This window comes from Patella vulgata, chromosome 7, assembly GCF_932274485.2.
Source record: "Patella vulgata chromosome 7, xgPatVulg1.2, whole genome shotgun sequence".
Classification (NCBI taxonomy): domain Eukaryota; kingdom Metazoa; phylum Mollusca; class Gastropoda; family Patellidae; genus Patella; species Patella vulgata.
This window is the reverse complement of record NC_065885.2, coordinates 63291838-63318281: the sequence shown is the minus strand read 5'-3', so window position 1 is coordinate 63318281 and position 26444 is coordinate 63291838. Positions and strand designations below refer to the sequence as shown.

At 40.8% G+C, this 26444-nt stretch overlaps 1 protein-coding gene and 1 long non-coding RNA gene across 2 annotated transcripts; one reads left to right on the top strand and one right to left on the bottom strand.

Annotated features, from left to right (window-relative positions):
- Nucleotides 1-1618: 1618 nt before the first annotated feature.
- LOC126827279 (S-crystallin SL11) lies at nucleotides 1619-15774 on the top strand. The gene is made up of 6 exons (XM_050556562.2): nucleotides 1619-1868; nucleotides 8124-8342; nucleotides 9845-9937; nucleotides 10652-10767; nucleotides 11467-11571; nucleotides 13457-15774. Exons 2-6 carry the CDS (start codon nucleotides 8210-8212, stop codon nucleotides 13619-13621), a joined length of 612 nt encoding a protein of 203 aa, XP_050412519.1. The 5' UTR covers nucleotides 1619-1868; nucleotides 8124-8209; the 3' UTR covers nucleotides 13622-15774.
- Nucleotides 15775-20555: 4781 nt separating this feature from the next.
- Nucleotides 20556-26072, bottom strand: LOC126827282 (uncharacterized). The gene is made up of 4 exons (XR_007682635.2): nucleotides 25968-26072; nucleotides 22942-23059; nucleotides 21729-21824; nucleotides 20556-20718 (listed from the first exon to the last, which is right to left on the bottom strand). It is a non-coding gene; the product is annotated as an uncharacterized LOC126827282 (long non-coding RNA).
- Nucleotides 26073-26444: the final 372 nt, after the last annotated feature.

Here is a 26444-nt window from a genome sequence, read left to right as displayed (position 1 = left end):
ATGCAGAGATGAACACCCGACCTCCAGGCTAGCGAGCCAGCGTCTTACCCACTTAACCACCGTGACCCCCTAATATAAATACAGTGGATCATGACAATGTATCTATTTAAATATTACCTACAGCTATATATATATATAATTTATCCTGAATAAAACACTTATTTACTAAAGCGATTTAATACAGCCCATATAAATTTACATAATTTGATATCGTTTGTGCCTTGAATATTTAATGAATCTAGGTTGAGGGAGTTCTGTTATAAAAATGAGTTAAATATACAGCCCTTTCCTTAAGAAAGAGAGAGAGAGAGAGAGTGAGAGAGAGAGAGAGAGAGGGAGAGGGGGGTTAACGTCCACTCGACACAAACTAGGTCATTTCGGGACCAACACATGGTTCAATTTTATTTGAATCATTCGCTTGCGCGTAGGGATCTTTGGCAGTGGGAAGTACGTGACAAGGAGTAGGGTCGCCTGTCCAACCTCGTGGGTTTTCTCCGGGTCCTCCGGTTTCCTCCCACTGCTAAAGACCCCTACGCGCAAGCGAATTATTGAAATAAAAATAAACGTGACAAGAAGTAGGGTCGCCTGCCACTGCTAAAGACCCCTACGCACAAGCGAATTATTGAAATCAAATTGAACCATGTGTTAGTCCCGAAATGACCTGGTTTGTGTCGAGTGGACGTTAAACCCCATTTCTCTCTCTCTCTTTTAAGAATAGATCGGCACTGGCTAGATTGATCGAAGTTCTCGAAATATATAGAGAATGGCGTTTTACGTCCACTCGACACGTACAAAGTAGGTAATTTCGGGAGTACAATATGGTTCCATTTTATTTCAATAATTCGCTTGCGTTTTGGGGTCTTAAGATGTGGGAGGAAACCGGAGGACACTGACAAAACCCATGAAGTTAATTGACTCGCGACCCTAATGTAGGCCTTCAAGCGGAGAATGGAAACGGGGGATCACGTGGCTAAGTGGGTAAGACTCTGGCTCGCTAGCCTCGAGGTCGGGTGTTCGATCCCTGCATTGGCCGAGAAAGTTTGACATCCAGATTTTCCGGCGTGGTTTCCCCTTGTCAGTGATGCAGGATGGAGGGCCTGACAAGGACAGCTGTCTAGTCGTTCGGATGGGACGAAAAACCGAGGTCCCGTGTACACATTGGCGTGCAATCCCTTGGCAGTTGGAATTTGATGTAAGAGTAGGCCGTAGCGCCGCTGCCCGGGCAAAATTTCCCTCATAGCACACTGTATATATGCCCGTCATCATTAGCCTAGGTTAGGAGCAGAACAGTAGGACGTTAAACCCCATTTCATTTCATTTTCATTTGGGGGAACGGAAACCACATCGCTTGACTCAATGACATACCTTGTGGTGTAACGCGCACGCTTTAACCTATTAACCCCTCCAAATATAAAGATTGTCTTACGTCCATTTGTTCAGGTGGTTTACAGTTTTCACGCCTCTCTGCCTCTATACTTAAAGGGTGGAATTCGGTCAGGCGTGTGTGTGTTAGGGTTGTTCATGATAAGTAGAGCGATGGGCTTCAACTCATTGTGTTTATAAAAACCTTCTAGATATAGTTTCGCTCGTCTTCTATGTGGTGTGCAGTTACTGAAGTGTGAACGATACTTGATACTTGTACAAGGAGCTATGTGTTTTGTATTAGTGAATCGTTGAACCGGGGGGTTTTGTTGGCTATGATATAAATTCAACACTTCTCTCCACACACAACAAATGTGTATAAATACGGTGATCATCTTATAGCTGGCAGTAGGCGAGGCAGAGAGCTGTCTGGAATGGTTACACGATAAAAGAATACAGCTATAAGTTAACTGATGGCACGTAGCATGTCCTATAGCCTGTAACAGGTGAGGCCACTTTAACATGTATTTTGAACTAACAACTAGTGAGCGATTGGAGCTAAATTTCAAGGTTTATATTAATATGCTGATATTAACATGTATGTTATATCTGCCGGGTCTTCGATCCTTGCATTGGCCGAGAAAATTCACCCAGATTTTCTGGAGTGGTTCCCCTTTGTTAGTAATGCAGGACGGAGGGCTTGACAAGGACAGCTGTCTAGTTGTTCGGATGGGACGGAAAACCTAGGTCCCGTGTTCACATCGGTGTGCACTTAAAGATCCCTTGACAGTTGGAATTTGATATAAGAGTAGGCCGTAGTGCCGCTGCCCGGGCAAAATTTCCCTCATAGCACATGGTATGGCGTATGCCCGTCTTCATTAGCCCAGATCAGAACATGCAGAGCAGTAGGACGTTAAACCCCATTTCATTTCATTTATCTGTGAGTGATGCACCATGTGTTTACCTTTGTTGGTGTGCACGTTAAAGAACCCTTAAGGTTTAAGCTGATGTAAAGACAAACTTATTTTTATATCAGATGCCCTGACTCATTTGGATGATTTTTCACCTTTGTATTCGTTGGCGTGCATGTTAAAGAACCTATAGTGTTTAGGCTGATATAAAAAACAAACATATATTCCATCTATATTATATATGTGGGGCAGTGAGTAAGGCGCTGACTCACTAAACAAGCGGTCCCGATCCGATGTTGGCCAAAATGATTTTTTACCTTTGTATTTGTCAAAGTTTAAGCTAGTAATGTGCTGATATATATTCGTCAAAAAAAGTAGGGGATATTGAAATGAAAATACCTATGCAGGATGTGATATGATAAATAGTCATGGACAATTGACATGCTTTGAGAGTATGTTCACAGATAAAGAACTTATCGCCCCAACAGAGCCACTGAGCTGCTCATGTGACACGCAACAGCGCCATACATGTGGGAGGGGTTCATTGTCAAATTTGACACTTCAAGGAAGGGTTGATGAAAACTGCCGCGTGCTGCTTTATCTATCCATGTTTTCTTTCCCATCGGTTCTTGCATAAGATTTACTGTTTAGCGTATGTTTGCTTTAGTGTGTTACCTTTGATTTGATCGGAAGACGTTTCGTCGACGTAAATGTCAACCAACAACACTGCAAGAATTGGCCGTGGCACTGGAAGAGGAGTGGGTCAGATTGCCCCAAATCGTGATTGGACGGTTGATTAGGAGCATGCCACGACAAATTGCTGAATGTCTGAGGATTGGTGGAGCAATTACTCATTATTAAGACAAAAATCAAAATTTTCACTTTTGACAGTGTATCTCTTTGCGAGTGAAATGGGGCCATCAGATAAGCCGCCCATATGAACTGTTTATGTTCATGTGTAGACAATTGGCCTGTTATTAACATACACTGGTTACCTCTAATAAAAACAGCAGTGCATTTCTGCAGTTTTGTATTGTTTCTGAATATCCCCTACTTTTTTTTGAAGAGTATATATCCACGGGAAGCCAAAGGTTCATAACACAATAACTTAATTCGGACCTGTGCCTTTCACGTTGTAGAAATAGCGATTTAAATACTGTATAAATGAAATGAAAAGGGGTTTAACGTCCTACTGTTTGCTCCGAAATGGGCTAATGAAGCTGGGCTTATGCCATGCAGTGTGCTATGAGATAAATTTTGCCCGGACAGTGGCACTACAGCCTACTCTTATATCGAATTCCAACTGTCAAGGGATCTTTTACGTGCACACCAATGTGTACACGGGACCTAGGTTTTTTCGTCTCATCTGAATGACTAGACAGTATATGTGTACTTGGGCTGTGGGGCTCGATGAGTAAGGAGCAAGACCTGGGTTTCGATCCCGGTGTTGGCTTAGGGATTTTTCTCAGGTGTAGTCGTTGGCGTGTACGTTAAAGACACCCTCAACAGATGCAAGTAGATAAAGAGTAAGCTTAAGGAAAAGGAAATGGGGTTTAACGTCCACTCGACACAAACTAGGTCATTTCGGGACTAACACATGGTTCAATTTTATTTCAATAATTCGCTTGCGCGTAGGGGTCTTTAGCTGTGGGAGGAAACCGGAGGACCCGGAGAAAACCCACGAGGTTGGACAGGCGACCCTACTCCTTGTCACGTACATCCGGGGATTCGAAACCCCGCCAGTTGACTCAATGACAGACCGTATGATACAGCGCGCGCGTGCTAACCATTCGGCCATCCAACCCCCCTAAAGAGTAAACAACAACGCTGCGTGGTGTATGTCCATCTTCAATAGCTCAATAGTTAAGATTTTAGACCATACTCGGCCAAAATCGTAATTGATCCTACTCATTGATCCATCGTGGCCCTATTAATTAACGATATGTCATTTATATAGCACCGTCACATACCAGTATCACACGTCATGTTTCGAAGATGATAAAAGGGGGTTGGGTAGTCGAATGGTTAAAACGTGTGCGTTTGATCATAAGGTCTGTCATTGTGTCAAGTGACGTGGTTTCGATTCCCGGCTTGTACGTGACAAGGAGTAGGGTCGCCTGTCTTCAGGTCTTTTGTTTTCCTCCTACAGCGAAAGACTCCTAAATGGAAAGCGTCTTATTGAAATAAAATTGAAGCATATGTTAGTCCCAAAATGACCTACATGTAGTTTGTATCGATTTGACCTTAACTCCATTTCTCCCTCACTCCCTCTCTCTATATCTCCTCTCTCTCTCTCTCTCTCTCTCTCTCTCTCTCTCTCTCTCGAAGATGATAAACAGTTGTCTCTGTTAATGTAACATTTAACTTGTGCTATGTGCGAAATTTTGCCCAAACAGCGGTACTATGGCCTATTCTTATATCGAATTCCGACTGCCAAAGACAGTAGTCCTGGTCAGGCCCTCCATCCCGCACATCTGTCAAGGGGAATCCACAATGGAAAACCCCGATAAACATTCTCTGCCAACACCGGGATTGAACCCGCAACCTCCGGGCTAGCGAGCCAGCGTCTTACTCACTTAGCCACCTTGGCTCCCTAACCTGTCGGAAACTGGTGGTTATCTGACTACCTTTCTGCACGGAATTGGCTAATAAAGATGGGCGTGTGACATACCAGGTGCCTGGAGGAAATTTTAGCCGATCAACGCACACAACAATATGTTCATAAGATCCCAATTTTTCATCCCATCCAAGCTGCTTGGCACTGTTCTAGCCAGACCCTCTGTCCTATGCCACTGCTACGGGGAACCACTCTGGAAAATCCCAAGGAACTTTGTTGACCAACACTGGGACCAAACCTGGAACCTCCTGGTTAGTGAGCCAGCACCTTACTCACTGAGCCATGGCGGCTCCTTGACTATATGCTGGCGATGGAATCAGAAATAGTGAGAGATAGACAAATGGGTTTTAACGTCCACTCGACACAAACTAGGTCATTTCGGTACTAACGTATGGTTTAATTTTATTTCAATAATTCACTTGTGCATAGGGGTCTTTAGCAGTGGGAGATAACCCATGAGGTTGGACAGGCGACCCTATTCCTTGTCACGTACAACCGGGGATTCGAAACCACGCCAGTTGACTTAATGACGGGCCTTATGATACAGCGGGCAGCGAACGCTCCAACCATTCGGCCATCCAACACCCCAGGAATCAGAAATGGAAATTAAAGTGGAAATTGAGAGCCATGGCGACTCAGTAAGACACTGGCTCGCTAACCCTGAGGTCTCGGCTTCATTCCCTGTGTTGACCGAGGAAGTTCATTTGGATTTGCCTGTATGGTTCCCCCTTGTCAGGGGTGCAGTGTGGAATGCCTGGCAAAGTCAATGTCTCATCGTTCATATGGAATGAAAAACCGGGGTCCCGTGTACACATTGATGTACACGTAAAAGATCCCTTGGCAGTTGGAATTCGATATATAAGAGTAGGCTGTACTGTCGCTGTCTGCGCAAAATTGTCCTCATAACACACTGTATGGCATATGCCCGTTATCATTAGCCGTGTCGGAGCAGAACAGTAGGACGTTAAACCCAATTTCATTTCATTTCTCAGCGCCAGCAAAGACCCTCCTCCCCCCCCCCACCGCCGGAACTCCTGAACTCATTCCTATTTCTAACGATGTAAATATTGTTTTTTGTTCCTCATATAAAAAAAAGTTACCTGTCATCACGCCAGAACTATTTTTATAAGAAATCCATTTTATAATAGCCTAGAGTAGATTTATGATGTAACTTCACTTTTAATTTCATTGTCGTTTATATTAAATGTACTCCTTTTGTACCGAATACAACTTTTTACACCTTTGCCCAGTTTTGGTCTATGTTTGCCGCAATATGATAATAAAAACGTCCATATCCATTTCTATAGCGCAAAAACTCCATAAAAATTGTTCTTGTTAGCCCGGTTGGAGCTGACATGCCATTATTTTCAGTGCCGAATACACTAGTTACTGGTTCACCGTGTAATCTTTTTTATACGCCCACATTGAGGGAAATTTTTACCGGGCAGTGACACTGTGGCCTAATTTTAACTGCCAAGGGATCTTTTACGAGCAATCCAATGTATACATGGCACCTTGTTTTTTTGTCGCATCGAAAAGACTAGACAGCTGTCTTTACCAGCTCTTCCATCCTTCACCACCCATGAGAAGAAACCACACCAGAAAATCCTGATAAACTTTCTCGGCTAACGCAGGGATCGACCACGCAGGGTTCTACCACGGTGATTCCATCAAGTAAAGAATGACACCTATAGTACAGTGAAGATATGGAACAAAAAAAAACAACATTATGGGACGAAAAACCGAGGTCCTGTGTACAAATTGGCGTGCATGTAAAAGATCCCTTGGCAGTTGGAATGTGATATAAGAGTCCGCTGCCCGGACAAAATTTCCCTCATAACACACTGTATAGTGTATGCCCATCTTCATTATTCCAGTTTAGGAGAAGAACAGTAGGACGTTAAACCCCATTTTATTTAATTTCAGAAAAACAACATTGATGTACAGTGAGAGACAATCATTTAGAAACCCTCAAAATGGGGAGAAGCCATGAGGCTCATGTGTTATTCTCATCCAGTTACTGGGGGGGTGGATGGCCAAATGGTTAGCACATGCGCGTTGTATCATAAGGTCTGTCATTTAGTCAACTGGCGTGGTTTCGATTTCCTGGTTGTATGTGACAAGGAGTACGGTCACCTGTCCAATCTCGTGGGTTTTTTCCGGGTTCTCTGGTTTCCTCCCATTGCTAAAGATCCCTACGCGCAAGCGAATTATTGAAATAAAATTAAAACCATATGTTAGTCCCGAAATGACCTAGTTTGTGTTGAGTGGATGTTAAACCCCATTTCTCACTCTCGCTCTCTCACCCAGTTACTAAATGCCGCTCAAACAATTTAAAATCTATGTTTTGGCGCATTATAGCCCGGGAGAAGCTGTCGTGCCATATAAACTCCATTTCATTCATTCAATTTATTTAATGCATTATAATTGTGTCGAAAACTGATCAATTCAAAGCACATTTTGCACAATATTAATCTGGTTGGAGCTGACGTTCCATTATTTTCGGTGCATTTCATGTGTACTGGATAGCCTTTTTGAACTGGATCACCTTGTAACTGGTTTGCACCTATCAATGTTTACATATTATATAAACATGACATAGATATTCTATAGATATATAATACAGTTTTTATTTATATTAACATAAACAAACAAATCTCCCAACTATTTATATCACAAGTTTATATAGTATCTTATTCACTGGTAAATTTAAAGGATAATGTTGGTGTCAGTCATTATCACATATGTGATAGAACTGGTTAAAGAGGTTCCAAATATAATTTTAACAGAGAGGTCATTGCCATGATAGATGCGTAACGCAGGTTTCAACAATCGGAAGTGACAAACGCAAAAGGAAAACATGAGTTATCCCTCTATATAACTCACTGAAGTGACGAGTGATAACAGATATATGGGCGGCGGATGGATGAATGGTCAGCGCGTGCGCGTTGTATAATAAGGTTTGTCTATGGCGCGGTTTTAATTCCCCGGTTGTACGTGACAAGGAGTAGGGTCGCCTGTCCAACCTCGTGGTTTTTCTGCGGGTCCTCGGGCTTCTCTCCTACAGATCCCTGCACGCTAGCGAAATGCTGAAGTAAAATGTTACAGTATGTTAGTCCCGAAATGACCTAGTTTGTGTGATAGGACATCTCTCTCTCTCGCTCCCTCTCTCCCTCTCTCTCTCTCTCTTTCTCCTAGAATATCACAAAAGCTCAATGATTCATTTATTTCAGAAATTGGAAACTAAGTCAGAAAATCATCGAGTGCTCCGACAACGGTAAAGCGGCATTAAGATAGAGAGAGACTACAGGAACCAACTATGCCGAAATATAAACTTTATTATTTTAACTTAAGGGGAAGGGTTGAACTAGCAAGGCTGTGTTTTGTTGCTGCCGGAGTAGAGTTTGATGACGTCCGAATTCCTATTGATAAATGGTCACAAGTTAAATCTAGTGAGTACATCTATAGTCACGTTAACAATTTTGTTTTCTTGTAAATACGTTTACCAATTATTTTTTCTTGTTAATACCAATTCGCCCCATGTTCCTGAAGCAACGACTGCGAGTTTTACAAAATCTGGGCGTTGCTAGATTACTTCACAATTCCCGAACTTATCGCAACGTTATCTACAGACACGTGAACAGTGGCGTCTAATCAGAGGTTGTGACATAGTGACCTCCACGGAAACCTTGACATTGAACGAACCGTGAACATTGCATCTAGATTATCTGATAGGCTCACAAGCTGTGTAGGTACCCAAATATGCAGGGTATTACGTGAAGGCCTTGATAAGATGTACGTAGTTAAAGCGAGATCAAGCTTTCTACTGAAGATGAATTGGCCCCCGCCTAATGGAGTAAACAGGGGAATATTAAAATAGATTTGTTCGTCTGTCTGCCTGTCAATCTGCCTGTAACACCTTTATGGGACACAATAACCCCACTAGAATATTCTAGCTTGGTTCAAATATCGGTCTGGTGCATGCCTTCGTGTTCACTGTCCATCAAAAATTTATGGTGCCCAATAAACCCGCGTGTATGTTCAAACTAGTTGTAGATAGGCATTGGTTATTGTTCTTTTCCAACTTGGCTAATGAGGACGGGCATACGCCAATACAGTGTGTTACGAGGCTAATTTTGCCCGGACGGCGGCGCAACGGCCTACTCTTATATCAAATTCCAACTGCTATGGGATCTTTTACGTGCATGGGACCTCAGTTTTTCCTCCTATCCGAACGACTATACCACTGACATGGGGGACCACGTCGGAAAATCCAGATGACCCTTTCTCGGCCAACGCAGAGATCGAACACAGGACCTCTAGATAAGCGAGCCAACGTCTTATCCATTGCACCACCGCCACTACTAATGCTAAGCAGCTGTCCGTCCGTCACGCCTGAAAGTAGTATAACTCCGAAACTGGAAGCAGTAGTCCAACGCCACCTGGCCCGTGTTCCCGGGTCCGTGTCACCCCTGTACACCAAATTCAGCCTCGGGACAGACCTAGTTTAGCCGCCAAACCAAATAAAGACACAAAGTCACAAACGTTAGTAGATGGTCTGTTATTGAAGCTAGTGGAGTGTTTTGATTCCACACTTGTGCGTGACAAGGAGTAAGGTATTTAAAGACCCCCTAAAATTATAAATGACCCAGTTTGTGATGAGTGGAGCTAGGATCCTCTCTCTCTCTCTCTCTATCTCTTTCTCTCTCTCTCTTTCTCTCTATCTCTCGGATTGTCTATTACGTTCGGTGTAGCCACAGAGATTGCATGGAATGATCGAGACTGTTGCCGTCGTTGTCAAATAATGCTGATGTTCGTCCATTCTGTGTTGCCGTTGGAAATTTAAAAAGGCGAATATTCGGCTTTCTTGGCCGTGCGCATTCAAAATGGAGAATGTTTTCAAATTCTATTTCACGGCTGTAAAATCTGGTAATATACCTATTGTTATTTTCAGCTACGCCTTATGGAGAACTACCATATATGGAAATAGATGGAATCAAGGTCACACAGAGTCTGGCGATAGCACGTTATTTAGCTGGTGAATTTGGTAAGATATGTTTAAGATACGGCCCCCAGTTTGATATCATCATGCTTGGGATCATAATGTCTGGTGTGGTTTTGTGCCCAAGCTTGTTCGTGACAAGGAGTAGGATCGTCTGTCCAACCTTGTGTGGTTTCGTTGGGGCCTCAGGTTTCCGTCCAAAGCTAAAGATCCCTACGTAAAAGACAATTAATGAATTAAAAGTTGAAAGATATGCCAGTCCTTAATTGACCTAGTTTGTGTCGAGTGGACGTTAAACCCCATTTCTGTCTTTGTCTTGATATCGTCAGTGGTTTGTTAATGGTGAACATTGGTCTCATATTAAAGTCTGTTGGATTGGTGGTATATTTAAATACACTAGTGCCACATTAATTGTCATTGGTTTAGGTGCCCTCGGCGGGATTGGATTTACCAATAGGCATACTGGACGAGTATCTTGGTTAAGGCGTGGATTGGAATCCGATCTACTGCTCAAATCAAAAATTGGATAATTGTATTTAGTAATGATGATCGAGGCTATGCCTAAAATTCTAGGTTGTACATGACAAGGAGTAGGGTCGCCTGTCCAACCTAGTGGGTTTTCTCCAGGTCCCGAAATGACCTAGTTTGTGTCGAGAGAGAGAGAGAGAGAGAGAGAGAGAGAGAGAGAGAGAGATCTAGATCTGGATCAATCCTTAATATAATGTTTATCCTATCATTATACTATTTTATTTAATTTAGATTTGTTTGGAAGTACAACATTTGAACGGTTGAGAATAGATGAGAGTGTAGAATTGGTGGAAGATTTCAGAAAGGGATTTGTTACTTATTACAGGGAAAAAGATGCAACCAAAAAGGTATCTTTTAACAACAAATGAAATGAAATGGGGATTAACGTCCTACTATTCTGCTCCGACCGGGCTAATGAAGACGGACATACGTCATACTGTGCGCTATGAGGGAAATGTTGCCCCCCCCCCCCCCAATGGAGATTGCCCCCCTACGCCTATTTGGGTTCGTACCTTGGCCATTCGTGCTCATACCGTTAGAATGTATTTTTATTGCGGTCTGAATCCTATAATGTTTTATAACAGAGTTGTCTGTGTATGACGTAAGGTCAAGGTCTTGGAATTAACATGGCAATCAAGATTAATTGGGGGGGGGGGGTAATATCGGGGTGGGAGTTTTCACAAACCACAGCTTCTCATGACCAATATTTAGTTGGAGAGATGGTTGTAGCCTCAGCCCCCTTTCCCCCAACAGAGATTGCCCCTTACGCCTATGTGGGTTCGTACCCTGGCCATTCGTACACACGCTGTTAGAATTTTCTTTTCATTGTGGTCTGAATCCTGTAACAGAGTTGTCTGCCCATGGCTTAAGGTCTTTGAATTAACATGGTGGTCAAGATTAGTTTTTTCTAATATCGGGGTGCGAGTTTTCACAGACCACCGCTTCCCATGACCAATATTTAGTTGGAGAGATGATTATAATTTGGATTTGGATTATCTATATTTAATTCTATCTATTTTCATTCACGTTAATCTTTATCTTTACAGAAACAATTAATGGATAAATTTGAAAAGGATGATAAACCCAAATATTTAGGAATATTCTCTAAATTATTATCTGATAATTCTTCGGGTTATTTAATAGGTAATAAGGTTAGTGGTACAGTTATCTACCCTTACAATGTATTGTTAGACAGAGGGCGTTCGGTCAGAACCCATCATGAAGATGATGTGAGTCTTGGCTATTCTGAGCGTCTAGACACACGCGGCTGAATCCTGTACTGGTGTCTTGGAGTTGAGGACTGCCTCACAACCCGCCGTACTCCGTGCATGAGACTCACATGTCACTTGCGTATGTTCGGCACCGTAAATGATCGCAGACTGGCCGTAGAGATTGTTGGTCCTTCATATGCAAATTTTTCTCCCGGTTTCTTGCGGCTGGTCTGTGAGCTAACAAACCTTATGGACCCGTGTGTGCCAAAACAAGCACGACGGGTTGTCGGGTTCTGAGCTCGGCTTTAATGCAGGGCCGTATCTAGCGGGGGTGCAGGGGGTACATGGCACCCCCAGAAAAATATGGCGCCCCGAGAAATGCCCCCCCCCCCAAAAAAAAATAAATAAATAAATAAAATTGATAACCTTTCAATCATAAAATAATACACTTGATTATGATCACACAGTGATGGATGCTCTTAAGGCACTGATCAGTTGGTATTTTTTTAAGAGCGCCCACATTTCAATGGGTAACTTGGGCATTATTTTGGGGCTGCACCCCCACTTTTAAAATCCTACATACGGCCCTGCTTCAATGTTCTACCTTTCTGCACCAACTTGCATAATGAAGATAAGCATGCGCCAGGGAGATACAGTCCCAACCTGGGTAATGAAGATGAGCATGTGCCAGGGTGATACCGTCCCAACATGGCTAATGAAGATGTGAGCATGCGCCAGGGAGATGTCGCCCCGACCACAACGTGCCAGACGTTCTTTTACATGAAATCGTCAATCCCACACAGTTTTAAAAAAGTTATATCAAGAAATCTGTCCTGTATAACGTTATTAAGATTCATCAATCCAACGTAGTTTTATAAAGTTATATATTAAATGAAATGGGTTTTAACGTCCTACTGTTCTGCTCCGAACTGGGCTAATGGAGACGAGCATACGCCATACAGTGTGCTATGAGGGAAATTTTGCCAGGACAGCGGCACTCTACGGCCTACTCTTATATCGAATACCATCTGTCAAGAGATATTTTACGGGTACGCCAGTGTGTACTCGGGACTTCGGTTTATCGTCCCATCCGAACGACTAGACAGCTTTCCTTGCAAGGCCCTCCGTCCTGCATCACTGACAAAGATACATAAATTAAGATTTTGATAAAGAGTTGGCCATTCTTGATATAACAGTTCAAAAATAGATGATAAAAAAAGAAAAAATTGAAAATTTCAGTCAAATTACTTTATTCTGAACGAAAGTTATCATTTTGGAAGTTTGGACTAGAAATAGGCATCTACAGTCTCCGCACCGTATCCGAGAATTGTCAATCGTTTGATTAACTCCGCCCACATATTCTCGATTATCAAGTAACATTCTTAATGCCTACGGTACCCTCGATTATCAATACTTTGATCGAAAGTCTCAGGCGGAGACGTCAGTGATTAACGGCAAATGTTAATTTGGTCTGCCATTTAATGATTTGATTATTAAATGGACGACTGTTTAAATCCAAACTGTATCCAAGCCATCCGAGGGTCTACAGTGTTGATATTGGGCTTGTTAAGTAAATAAAGGTCTAATTAATAATTTCTATAACATTTAAAGCCTATGGAAAGACTTACAATAGGCATATTGCCTAGTGCCTAGTGCATTCCCTAGTGGATTGAATAGTTCCGCGATACAAATATCATTATTATTATTATTATTATTATTATTATTAATATATTTAGCTCTTAACTAATGTATCTTTAAGAAATCTTCCCGGTATAACGTTCATAAGACTTGGTGATCTATTCCTTTAATGTTTTTTATATTTCAGTTGTCTCTTGCAGATTTAGCATTGTATGACGTCATGCAGTACCCGTTGGACCAATCACCAGACTTGTTTGATAATTATTCAAAACTCAGGGACCACAGAAATCGTATCGAAACAAATGCAAAAATTCAAGACTATCTGCGGACACGACCAAAATCGGCTATTTAAAATCCAAAATTATTTTTTATTTGAAAATTTAAACCAGGTTCTTACTTTTATTATATTCTGGTTTCTTTTGTTTTATAAAAAAAAAATCACTCTAATTTATAATTATTAATTGTCATGAATTAGGGATATACCCATGGTGCATAAGTTATCTCCCCTTTGTTACTAGCATATACTCGATTGAACATGCCGGAATTGAATCCCGAAAAAAGCTGAAACATAATATTCGTTGTGTTTAATAGCGTCACGATTCTACTCACACCAGCACCGTTGTCCGGACTGATAGAACCGTGAATTCCGAGTCACGCGATTTCAATGGGCGTCCTCGCTAGAGACAACGGGACATAATTGTTAGGTAACACCATGGAGGAGACGGTCCCACGTGACCCCATTGTTTACCTTACAGCATTGTTTTCCTGTACGTGCTATACGAACTGATGTGTTGTTGACAAACGTTAGTTATTATCGTTAATATAGAATTTAATCCCGATACGTCGAAACACGGTTCCCTTACCATGAATAAGGTCGCGTGGAACCGAGTTTTTATTAGCGATGCCCAATCTGATTAAAACACAGATCCAATTTCGTTTCATGTTTTATAGTTCAAAATTTCTATTTTACTTGTCTTTACTACATGTAGTGTAGGCCATCGAAAGTATAAAAAACGAAACGAAATATAGATCTATATTTTAATTAGATTGTAGCGATGCCTAGCATGATTTCCTTTGGCGAGGACGCCCATTATGTCAATTCGGGACGTTCCGGACTGTGAATCGACTATCCCGTAATTTATACTGTTTGAATGGCATTTAGTAATTGAACACATTACGATAAACACAGGAGTTTTATGGATCAACAATTACTGTATTGTAATCGGAACTACCTTTCTACAGTGATTCTACTTTCGTTTTCAAGTACAGATAATTATATACTGTATACTAAAAACATTAGTGACACCACTTAAAGATACATTATGTAAGATTTAGATAAAGAGCTAGCCATTCTTGCTATGATAGTTCGAACATAGATAATGTAAAATGAATAATTTGTGCAATAATTTCAACTACCGCACTGGATGTTCGGAGCTAAGTCTGGCTCCTCCATTTTTAGCTTAAATCAAAATATGGCTGAACTGCTCTAATCTATTTAATATCAAGAATTGATTATGGCCTGGATCAGTTAATTAATATATAATTAATAATTTAGAAAACATTTCAGGCCTAAAGAAAGATCTGCAGTAGGCGGAATTAGCTCTTGCATAATGTATGTTTAAGGAAGTGGACCTACAACAAAAGACACCATGATTTGGAAATTTAATATTGTAAAATTCAAAGGAGCGCGCGCACTCAATCTGGAAATTTCCTATGTCAAAAATCGAGTCGAGTTTGCCAACTTCAAATCATATGATTGAGAAGATAACTCAATTTTCAATGATAATGCACGAGACTGGATCATAGAGAAAAAAAAATAACTGTTTATGGCCAATAAAGCAGGAGCATTGACATTGAGAGTAATGTCTTCATAAATTTTAAGCTCTTGGTTTTTTTTTATGAATATAAAGAAAGAATTATGTCTAATGTTTCAGCAAAAATAGTCAGAATACAGTTATGCTCAATTAGAAATGGTGTCGACCTGGTCCGTAACTTTAGTTTGGTTTATATTAGCCATTTGTTATGTTTCAATTCCAACATATATCCTATTTCGTTTCGTTTTTTTATAGTTCACAATTTCGCTTAACTTCGGAATGATGTGTAGGGTTGACGAACCATAAGGGGTTGTTGAGTCAAGTTCTTATCGTGTTGCGTGGGGAATTGTGGGTAGATATTCGCGGTGATAGAAAACAAACAAGGAAATCGTTTTTAATTCCGAAGACCTCCTTGGACCACCGACACTGTTTAGTTAATTGAATGACTGACGTCATAGGGTCAAAAGTCGCTTGTACCCCCCCCCCCGCCACTACACCGGGCTAGCGGGGGAGAGGGGGGGGGGGCCACCGAAAGTATAAAAAAAAAAACGAAACGAAACATTTGTAGGAGTATTATAAAATAATCAATGTATAATATGAGCTCAATTGATAAAAATTAATAGCTTTAATCTTAATTAATGTATTTTTAACCTTATTATTAAAATATATTTAAAATAAATAGCTGTTTATATTTTGTGTTTATTAAATATTCCTGTCCTAAAGTCTCCGAACGTTTCTTGTTAATTCAATATTGGGATTCTTGAATCTCAAAAGGGAATATCAATCCAAAATGGTTGAATTCCATTCAGAATTTGCAAATATAAATTGAAAATTTGTCAACATTGAACATCCGCTGCAGGTTATACTCGTACGGGCCCGTATTAAGACACCATTAAGCGGGGGGGGGGGGGGCATTACATTTTGAGGAAATTTTCGGAAAGGTCATTCTAACAGACTGTTGTAATCATCATGCTATGTAGTTACCTAGGCGTCTAATAAGCATTTTAAAATAAGTATTCAAACAAAAAAAAATTAATTTTTTAAATTTATTTAAAACTATTTTAGATTAGTACAAAAAAAATGGTTTATAAAGTAATGAGATACCGTGGGATTAATATGCGCATAGTCGCCTGAATTATACCTCCTCCTGCTTAGGGAAGCGTAGATTGTTTAGGTTAATATAAGGAACTGTGTATACTTTAATGATTGTTAGCAATTTCTGAGCGGGGGGGGGGGGGAGCATTTCACGCGCCCCCTGTAGATACGGGCCCGTACTCGTATAAATTACAGATGTGATGTCATCTTTGAATGTTGGCGTACCATTATTTCCAATAATGTACGGGCAACTTATCTATACGAGATTTCATTGAAAAGCACTTGCGGAATAGTGTCTGTATTCTAAGTTGTTTAATTTGTCTCGAGCTAAAGACATTGCGTAATATTTTGAAACAACACTCGGCGAACGCCTCGTGCAGTATCAATATATTACTTAATGTCTCGCTCTCGACCATTAAACCATACATAAACCGGATATTGTCGAAATAAGCAACCGCCACGTATAATCATCGCTAACATCTTTTGAAATGAAATGAAATGGGGTTTAACGTCCTACTGTTCTGCTACCATCGGTCTAATGAAGACGGGCATAACGACATTACGACCTACTCTAATATCGAATTCCAACTGTCAAGGGTTCTTTTACATGCACACCAATGTGTAAACAGGACCATCCGAACGACTATATGTTGTCCCTCGACAGGTCCTCCGTCCCCGATCTTTGACAAGGTGGAACCACGCCGGAAAATCTCGATGAACTAGCTCTTCAAAAAAAAGTAGGGGATATTCAGAAACAATACAAAACTGCGGAAATGCACGGCTGTTTTTATTAGAGGTAACCAATGAATGTTAATAACAGGCCAATTGCCTACGCAAGAACATAAACAGTTCATATGGGCGGCTTTTGACTCGCAAAGCGATACACTGTCAAAAGTGAAAATGGATGTTTTTGATTTTTGTCTTAATAATGAGTAATTGCTCCATCAATCCTCAGACATTCAGTAATACGTCGTGGCATGCGCCTAATCAATCGTCCCATCACGATTTGGGACACTCTGACCCACTCCTCTTGCAGTGCCACGGCCAATTCTTGTAGTGTTGTCCGTTGACGTTGACGTCGACGAACACGTCTCCCGATCAAATTAAACGTAACACACTAAAGCAAAGTTACGCTAAACAGTAAATCTTATGGAAGAACCGATAGGAGAGCAAACATGGATAGATCAATCAGCACGCGGGAGTTTTCATCAACCCTTCCTTGGAGTGTCAGATTTGACAATGAACCCCTCCCACGTGTATGGCGCTATTACGTGTCGCATGTGCAGCTCAGTGGTTCTGTTGGGGCGATAAGTTCTTCATCTGTGAACATACTCTCAAAGCATGTCAAGTGTCCATGACTATTTATCATATCACAGCCTGCATAGGTATTTGCATTTCAATATCCCCTACCTTTTTTGAAGAGTATATATTGGCCAACGCAGGGGTCGAACACGGGACCGTGGCCCGGCAAAAAGTTTTTGATGGGGTTCATCATGTTGAATCCAAGCTAGGAACTTTTTCACCTTTGATATCTTAATCAGTGTATTTTAGTAAAACAAAAAATGGATGTTGTCTGAAAATGCAAATTCCAATCATCGACTTAAAGTTTTGCAAGTGAACTCGAGGAGGTTTTCTACAACATGCGAAGCAAAACATGGAAACTTAGGCCTGCATATCACAGACATAAACCTATGTAAGACAAAATAGCTCTTTATTCAGTGTTCTTAGTTCTTAATTCATCGCCCTTAGTTCTTAATTCATCACCCTTAGTTCTTATTTCTTCATTTGTTGTCGTATTTGTACACTAAAATTAACATTTGTATCTTAAAATCAATATTTGTTTTACAAATCAGACATTTGTCATATGTTAATTTTAGTGTACAAATGTCGAAATACGACAACAAATGAAGAAATAAGAATTAAGGACTATGAATTAAGAACTAAGAACACTGAATAAAGAGCTATTTGGTCTTCCATATAAACCTAACTCGACTGGCCTTTCACCCCAAACTTAGCAATATTCCCCAAAACATAACGGTTAGGGGAGATTAAACGAAAAACAATCTTCTGCGATTATAGACCACACAGTCAACAAATTTCATGGAGATAAGGGTAACAGTGACAACGAGTTTGAGTGGTCTGAACCCAATTAAGGTTACTTTTATTGGAGTTATCTCCCGTGACAATAAGCCCAACGACTGTCATCCAGTTTCGACGTCAAATCAAAATGAAATGAGGCCCTCCGTACTGCTCCACTGACAAGGGAAACCAAGCGAACACGAGATCTTATGGTAAGGTAGCCAGCGTTTTACTTACTGAGCCACCCATTTGAGCGAGCCCAAACTCTGTCCGTTGGGAAAACTTTGCGAACAAGACTTTTGCTATGAATTTTTCTCTATACTGCGGGAACTTAATTTCGTTTCACTGGTAACCAAAGTATCAAGAAAAGAGCACAATAACCCGACCACGTTGGTTTCCCTTTGTCAGGGAAGAGGCGCCTCATTGAGAGTTGAAATCGACGAAAAGTAGGTTGTACGTTCGTCCTGTACGTACACAAATGATCCACTATTTTGCCTATACCGTTTTTTTAGGACTTCGAATTCTGTCTAATGGTTTCGATTGTTCGTACTTGGTTTTATTTTATTATTGCATTTTCCGGGTGGTGCAGAAGAGTAGGAAGTTAAATCAAGGGTCGGATTAATGTCAAAACAAAAGGCGATAACCCAGCAGACCGTTATTTCATTATACCTCCGTCAGACTGGGGTGGCGTCCTTACTTCGCTGCTACGTACGGCGACGGAAAATGGTCTTAGAGCGCGTTAAGATCGCCATAAGCGTGGTGGAAACGACAGCCAATGATCGCCGAGTCACGGCGTTTGTTTTGAGCATGTTCAAAACAAACGCCAAGGTTCTGCGATTTGAATTGGAAAGCTATGAGAATACGACTTTTTTCAAGTTTTGTAATTTTTTGGGACATTTTCGCGCGTGTGTTCACGTTTGCCGGTGACCTTGTGCATTTTTTGGTCGCCGTACGGTCGCAGCAGCGCAGTAAGGACGCCACCCGGTCTGACAAATGCATAAGTTCAGACAGGTGTTTCGGGGACGCAAATCAAGACTTAACCTAATTCATCATTACACTTTAAGCAAGAGGCTTAAACATGTGTGAAATTTTGACTTCACCGAATTCCAACTGGCAAGGGTTCTTTCTTTAAAGCGTAAGCCAACATGATTTTGTTTTTTTCATACCCCCTGGACAAATAGACGCTTGGCCTGGTTATCCCCTCCTAACAATGGGGTACTGTGATGTGGAGTTGCTCATTCAATACAGGGATCGAACGCTCGACCTCTATAGGTTAGTGAGCTTACCCACCGAGCAACCTGTGCCTTCTTTGGGAGATGCTAATTGTAGACCGGTTGGGGAGATTTGGGTATTTCCGGAGTCTAAAATAGCCGCTTTATATAAAAATGAGTATTTTGGGGAATACTAACCCGAACCCTAACCCTTTTAAGGGGGGTAAATGTTGAATTGGGTTAGCATTCTTAAAAATTCGCATTTATATAAAGCGGCTATTTTGGACTCCGGAAACATCCAAACCACCTGAACCTTCTTTAGATAATTCGATCTCTGAGCCACCTCAATTTGATTAAAATACAGATCTGTGTTTCGTTTCTTTTTTTTTTTCCTTTTTTTTATACCTTCGATGGCCTCAACTGCATGGGGGGTTGGATGGCTGAATGGTTAGCGTGTGCGCGCGCTGTATCATAAAGTCTGTCATTGAGTCGACTGGCGTGGTTTCGAATCCCCGGTTGTACGTGACAAGGAGCAGGGTCGCCTGTCCAACCTCGTGGGTTTTCTCCGGGTCCTCCAGTTTCCTCCCACTGCTAAAGACCCCTATGCGCAAGCGAATTATTGAAATAAAATTAAACCATATGTTTGTCCCGAAATGACCTAGTTTGTGTCGAGTGGACTTTAAACCCTATTTTACACTCTCTCTCTCTTTCTCTCTCCTCTACTGCATGAATGTATGGCCGGTTGTAGTGGGAGGTCGCGTCAGGGATCATACGACCGGCTTTTGACCCTATGGCATCATACATTCTATTAACCAATCAGCGTTGATGTTTCTGGTGGAATACCCACAGTTCCATGCATCGCACACCAAGAACTCGCTGCAGCAGGCCATTTAATTGGCTAATCTCTCACATCAACCAGAACGCGGATTATATAACAATTCTTTCACATCCTAGTTTAGTACGTAGAGACAAGTAAAACGAAATTTTGAACTATAAAAATCGAAACGAAATAGGATCTGTGTTTTAATCAGTTACCCAGTGTGCCACATGTACCTTCTTTAGACGATAACAGAATTCTATGAACATATAACTGAATATATAATTTATTTTTATCTTTTATTATGGCGGGGGATAACAGGTAGGTGGGAAACAATTACTCCATTTATCTTTTTTCTCCTGAGCCTCCTCGATTGTTATACAATAACTTGGTGGACAGCATGCACCCGACATTTCCCGATAACATTCATAACCTGTTTAAAAAAATTAAATGCATTATTGCTTATAAAATGAAATGGAGTTTAACCGGGTTAATGAGGACGGGTATACTCCATATTGTGTGCTATGTGTAGTTTAATGATCGAGTGCGAGACATGGGTAATATATTAATATTGTACGAGTGCAATAGCACGCGGGCTATATCTATATTTTACGCAATGTCTTACACGAGACCATTAAACAACTTAAAATACAGACACTATCCAGCACGTGTATTTCAATGAAATACGTCATGCCGGTCCAATAATTCAACTAGTATAAATAATATAAGCTTAGCGCATTGTCCGTACCATTATTTGAAATAATGGTACGCCAACATCAAAGGATGACGTCACATCTGTATTTTAAGAGGGAATAGTGCCCAGACAGAAATTGATGTCCCACTTTCAACGACTCTTTCACGTTCACGCCAACGCGTACACGGGGCGTCCCATCTGAATAGGCATTGTCCTTACCAGGCCGTCGAGATCCCTCCAAAAGAACGTCGCAGCCAAAATCATGATTTCCACAACTGCAATGCGGCACTTATTGCCATGGATTAGGCTGTCTATTCAAGCCAGTGAAAAGATACTATTTTCCTCAGCCACGACAAAAGATACCTTGTCTGCTTTCAAAACAAAGTCATAATTTCGATCCAATCTGGTTGGAAAATTTTACCACTAAATAAAAGGTACGGCATATTAGTCCAAAAGTTACGTAAATTTGATATTGCCGAGGCGTTGTCCAATGTCATTCTTATTGATGGGATATGCGTCGATTGTAAGGCAGTAGTTGCACGACCGTATCATTACTCAATGTCTGACGTCATAGGGTCAAAAGCTGCTCGTACGACCCCTGACGCGACCTTATAGTACAACTTATCAGATCTTCATGTAGTAGAGGCCATTGGAAGTATAAAAAACGAAACGAAATATAGATGTGTATTCAATCAGATTGATTGTTTTAAAATGTCAAAATAAAACAGCACACGGTCTTCTTAAACTACCTGTAGGACATTCTGAGGTGTTCATACAGATTTCACCGGCTCCAGCTCCTTCACCACAAGTACCATTAACTCCTTCTGGTACCTCATATATAGGTCCTGTAATATATCATCAACCAAATCTGCATTTAAAAAGTTGTACGGAAGGCAATAGAACATCGGTAATGGACAATGGTGACCCGCTGATGCAAGTTTTTGTGGGTGTTATGCACAAGGCAGGATATGCTTAAATTATTGACTGACGGGGGGTGCTTTAAATCATAAGGTCTGTCAATGAACTAATTGGTGTGGTGTCTATCACAATTCATAAACTTGTACGTGACAAGGAGTGGGATCGCATGACTAACCTGGATTAACATTTCGCGAATAAGCATTCCGGCCGTCTTAATTTAGTACTGCATTGTATAATATCTACCTCGTTGAATTAATTGCAAAATGGCAACGGTTGGGGTGGGGGTATGACTAAAATTACTTCACTGAGATTAATGCAGTTATGATATTAGTAACTATGTAGTCTGGATCATGTAAACTAATTGTAGACTAGGGAGAATTGACCCCCAGGGTCGATTTACATATTTCAGATAAGAATGGATTGACAACTTGGGTTAGGGTTCGGTGTGCTTCTGGATGACTAATAACAGAGTATCCATATATCCTGAGGGTAAATCCTTTGATCTTGCTTTGATTCCGAACATTTTATCAAAGCTTTCACGTAATACCCTGCATATTCCGGCACTAATTTCGATTGGGTATTCACCCAGCTTGGGAGCCTATCAGATTCCTCGATCATCGTGAATACTAAGTCTTGCACTTTCTAGTTAAAATGTCTACCTGTGATAATCGAGATGCAACGTTCAATGTCAAGGTTTCCGTGGAAAGAGGTCGCTATGCCACAACCTATGATTGGACGCTACTGGTCACCTGTCTGCAGATAACGTAGCTATAAGTTCGGCAATTGTAAAGTAATCTAGCTTGTCTGCGATATCACCTCGGTGGAAGCGGACGTAAAATACAACTAACTCACACACACACGGTAATCTAGCAACTGGCAACGTCCAGATGTTTTCGTCGTCCTTGCTTCAGGAACATGCTAGCACCCATGTTTACCAGATCAACATAGTACCTATGATATCAGAGAAACGATGTAGTCTGGGTCTGGTAGACCAGTTTAGCATAGCAGTTGGCCAACCGGATAGTGAAGGTGTAAATATCTTACCGAACTGGTTTTCTGGTATATAAAATATTTCTCCATTCTCATCTCGACAACTTGACCCAGTAGGACACTCAGTTGATGACGTACATGGTGTAGACGAGGCTAACCCAGCTAACAGGGCCTATTGATAAAAAGGATAAAAATGATGATGATGATGATGATGATGAAAGCAGATAGGTAAGAAATTAGACCAAAATGGTGCAAGATACCTAGAAGTTTTGACCAAATATATTCACTGGTCATCCATTATTCTTTCAGCATCAAAGAACAAGAACCACAATGCTATCTCTATCAAATCTTTTAGCGTTAAAGACACCCTGACCATTAGTAAAAGTACAAAAACGATGTATTGGGCCATGTTGAAAATTTACCCAAGAACCAGTTTTGTATTCTAGTGATGCGACTATCAGAAATTATCCACAATGTTTTGTGGATATCTCTGGATGGGGTAAATCGTCATTTAAGCCGCTAGCCTATTAAGGCAGGTGTGGTGTAACACGATGAAGGTTACCCAGTCTATTGAGCTTCTCACCCGCAGTGATGCAGGACGGAGGGCCTGACAAGAACAGCCGTCTAGTCGTTCGGATGGGACTAAAAACAGAGGTCCCGTGTTCACATTGGCATGCACGTAAAAGGTACCTTGACAGTTGGAATTCGATATAAGAGTAGGCCGTAGTGCCGCTGTCCGGGCAAAGTTTCCCTCATAGCACACTGTATGGCGTATGCCCGTCTTCATTAGCCCAGTTCGGAGTAGAACAGCAGAATGTTAAACACCATTTCATTTTAACTGGGCATAGATTTTTGCTAGAATAATGCCAGTTCCATAAAGGGGCATTATGGATGATCAGATAAAGAGCTGGCAGTTCTCACTGCAATAGTTACAAACCAGACAATTTAAAGGGAATATGATAAGAATTTCAGTCAAACTATTCCACTCTGAACCGAGATATTAGAGTTTCAGGTTTAGGCATAGTCTCGATCATCATTACTAAAGTCGGTACGATATAAAATACATAGTCTCGATTATCCACGTTTGGGTTAAATCATCGATGAGCGTTGAGCAGCAAATAGGATTCAAATCCAGTGAAAATCCGACACATAAGATGGCATCGAGAGTTGATTAGGTCTTTTAATTTTAATAAATGTCTAATTAATAGTTTATATCACATTTCAGGCCCAAAGAAAGACCGGCAATAGGCAGATTTAGCTCTTGCATAATGTATGTTTAAGACATGTGGTTTGGAGGTCTGTCTACACTGGACAACTCGATTTGAGTAAATTAGGTCCCTGCAAATAAATTCGGTTACTAACGTCAGATGAAAAAATGCCACCCATCATTCGCCCCTTCGATTCCATATTCAGGTAAAAATTGTGCAAATGACCAATGAGGTGGATGGCTGAATGGTTAGCGTGTGCGCGCTGTATCATAAAGTCTGTCATTCAGTCACCTGGCGTGGTTTCGATTCCACGGTTAAACGTGACAAGGCGAAGGGTCGCCTGTCCAACCTCGTGGGTTTTCTCCGCGTCTTCCGGTTTCCACTCACTGCTAAAGACCCCTACGCGCAGGCGAATTATTGAAATAAAATTGAATCATATGTTAGTCCCGAAATGACCTAGTTTGTGTCGAGTGGACGTTAAACCCCAACGCTAGGACCAGCCTGTAAAAAAGCTGCCCGGGGAACAAATCAGCAGACATAGCTGTATATCCACAGCTGATGATTCCTCGAGATCGGTATATAGCTTCAGACTTGTAAGTGTGTTACTAAGAAAGCCCAGAAGGCTCATTCCAAATTCCAAATTCATGTCTTACCAATAAAATAGCAAATTGGCAGCACCCCCCCCCACCCCCACCCAATTAAACAAATTAGAATTTAAATAAATTGTAATTCTACACAACTAATTAGTGCTAGTTTACCTATCTGATGCCTGGGCCGGATAAACACCCGTTCCAAATTACTAGATTCCAAATTCCAAATTCCAAATGCGGAATTTGGAATGAGCCTTCTGGACTTTCGTAGTGTTACTGGTATATAAAACCACAATTAGAACAATACGTAAAGTCCAGAATATATTAAAATATATTTTCACATGATATTTACAAACTAAACAATTTAAATGTAAAAAAAAACCATATTTTTCGGTTGATATATGATGGAAAATATATCTATATTGTTTACGTTAAAAGTTACCTGTGATAAGTAATAAACATGTTAATATATCCAATTCGTATCTAATGAATATCGAAATTGGATTAACCTTCGTGCTAAAGAAGACCACAGTTGAAGAAATCTATTCCAAATCGTAACAAGTTTCGCTCTAAAAATCTATTTTAAAGTAGCTAAATCGCTAATATTTGGGACATATAAATTGTCACAAATGGGTCGCAACGCATATGAATGTATAGAAACTGATTTACATTCAATCGTATTCGTTTTTACTCTAATTTCAAATCAGTTATGTTCGGCGAAATACGCCAGAAGTGTCAATCGAATGGCAATCTCTAGCGTCTGGTTATTCCAGTCTACACTGATATTATTTATTGCGCATGCTCTCCAGATAAGAATATGGCCTCACCGTTTGACATGACTTGTGGAATATGTCTAGCCTCGTTCTTCGAGTCCCTTATTACAAATGGCGCTGAAACGCATTAGGGTACACGATTCTTGTACCAATAAGGTAATTTGTTTATTTTTTCTTAAATATTAAATATCAGAAGCTCATCTTTTCACGATACGATAACAACACCAATGCTGATTTAAATTGACAAATAATGTGTGTTTTCAATGTCGAAGACTTTGGATGATATTGAGTTAAGAGACTTAGCTACTTTAAATAATATCGGAATACCATTGGGCCCAAGTAGGAAAGCGAAACTGTGCAAAACTTCTCGAGGCAAGTTCGGGTGTCGAATGAAATTATCCGCTGAAAAGTGCGCCCGTTAGGCCATTCAGGCTACCACCCCACCCCACCCCACCTCCAACTCACCCCCTACTTTGATAATAAGAATATTAACAATATGCGCTACTTACCGAGATGAGGACAACTATGAACATCACTGGTGGTTATTTCAATAAAACCGCGACAATAATTGAAACACATTACGTAGAAAACCTTGTTTTATATATTGAGAAATGAGAATAACACATCATTCAAGTTTCATTTAAAACTGCAGACTTGACAACTAAAATAATACCCCAAATGACATACGTCAATGCAGCTTTTTAAAAAACGACAGTTGAGTGAACAAATAAAGTTACTGGTTGTCAGAGGGCTGTAAATCCGATGGTTAAACAGAAATCTATAGTTTGCCACACGTCAAATATAGCCGATGAGAATTTGATTAGAGACTAAAGTTATGGAATGCCGCAGCTACCATAAAACCACTCACCAATTATGTTCCCTGGGCGACCTTCGGTTGCACGGATGTTCGTACTATAGTCGAACCTTCTGCATGCGAATGATATTTAGTTCAACTTGTGGTTGTGACCAGCAATACCATGCGATAG

Excerpts from the sequence above, each read along its gene's own strand:
- LOC126827279 (XM_050556562.2), top strand. The coding sequence starts at position 8,210 with ATGCCGAAATATAAACTTTATTATTTTAACTTAAGGGGAAGGGTTGAA. Across the intron at positions 9,938-10,651 it reads TTATTTAGCTGGTGAATTTG|ATTTGTTTGGAAGTACAACA; the intron begins GTAAGATATGTT and ends TATTTAATTTAG. Across the intron at positions 10,768-11,466 it reads AAAAAGATGCAACCAAAAAG|AAACAATTAATGGATAAATT; the intron begins GTATCTTTTAAC and ends TTATCTTTACAG.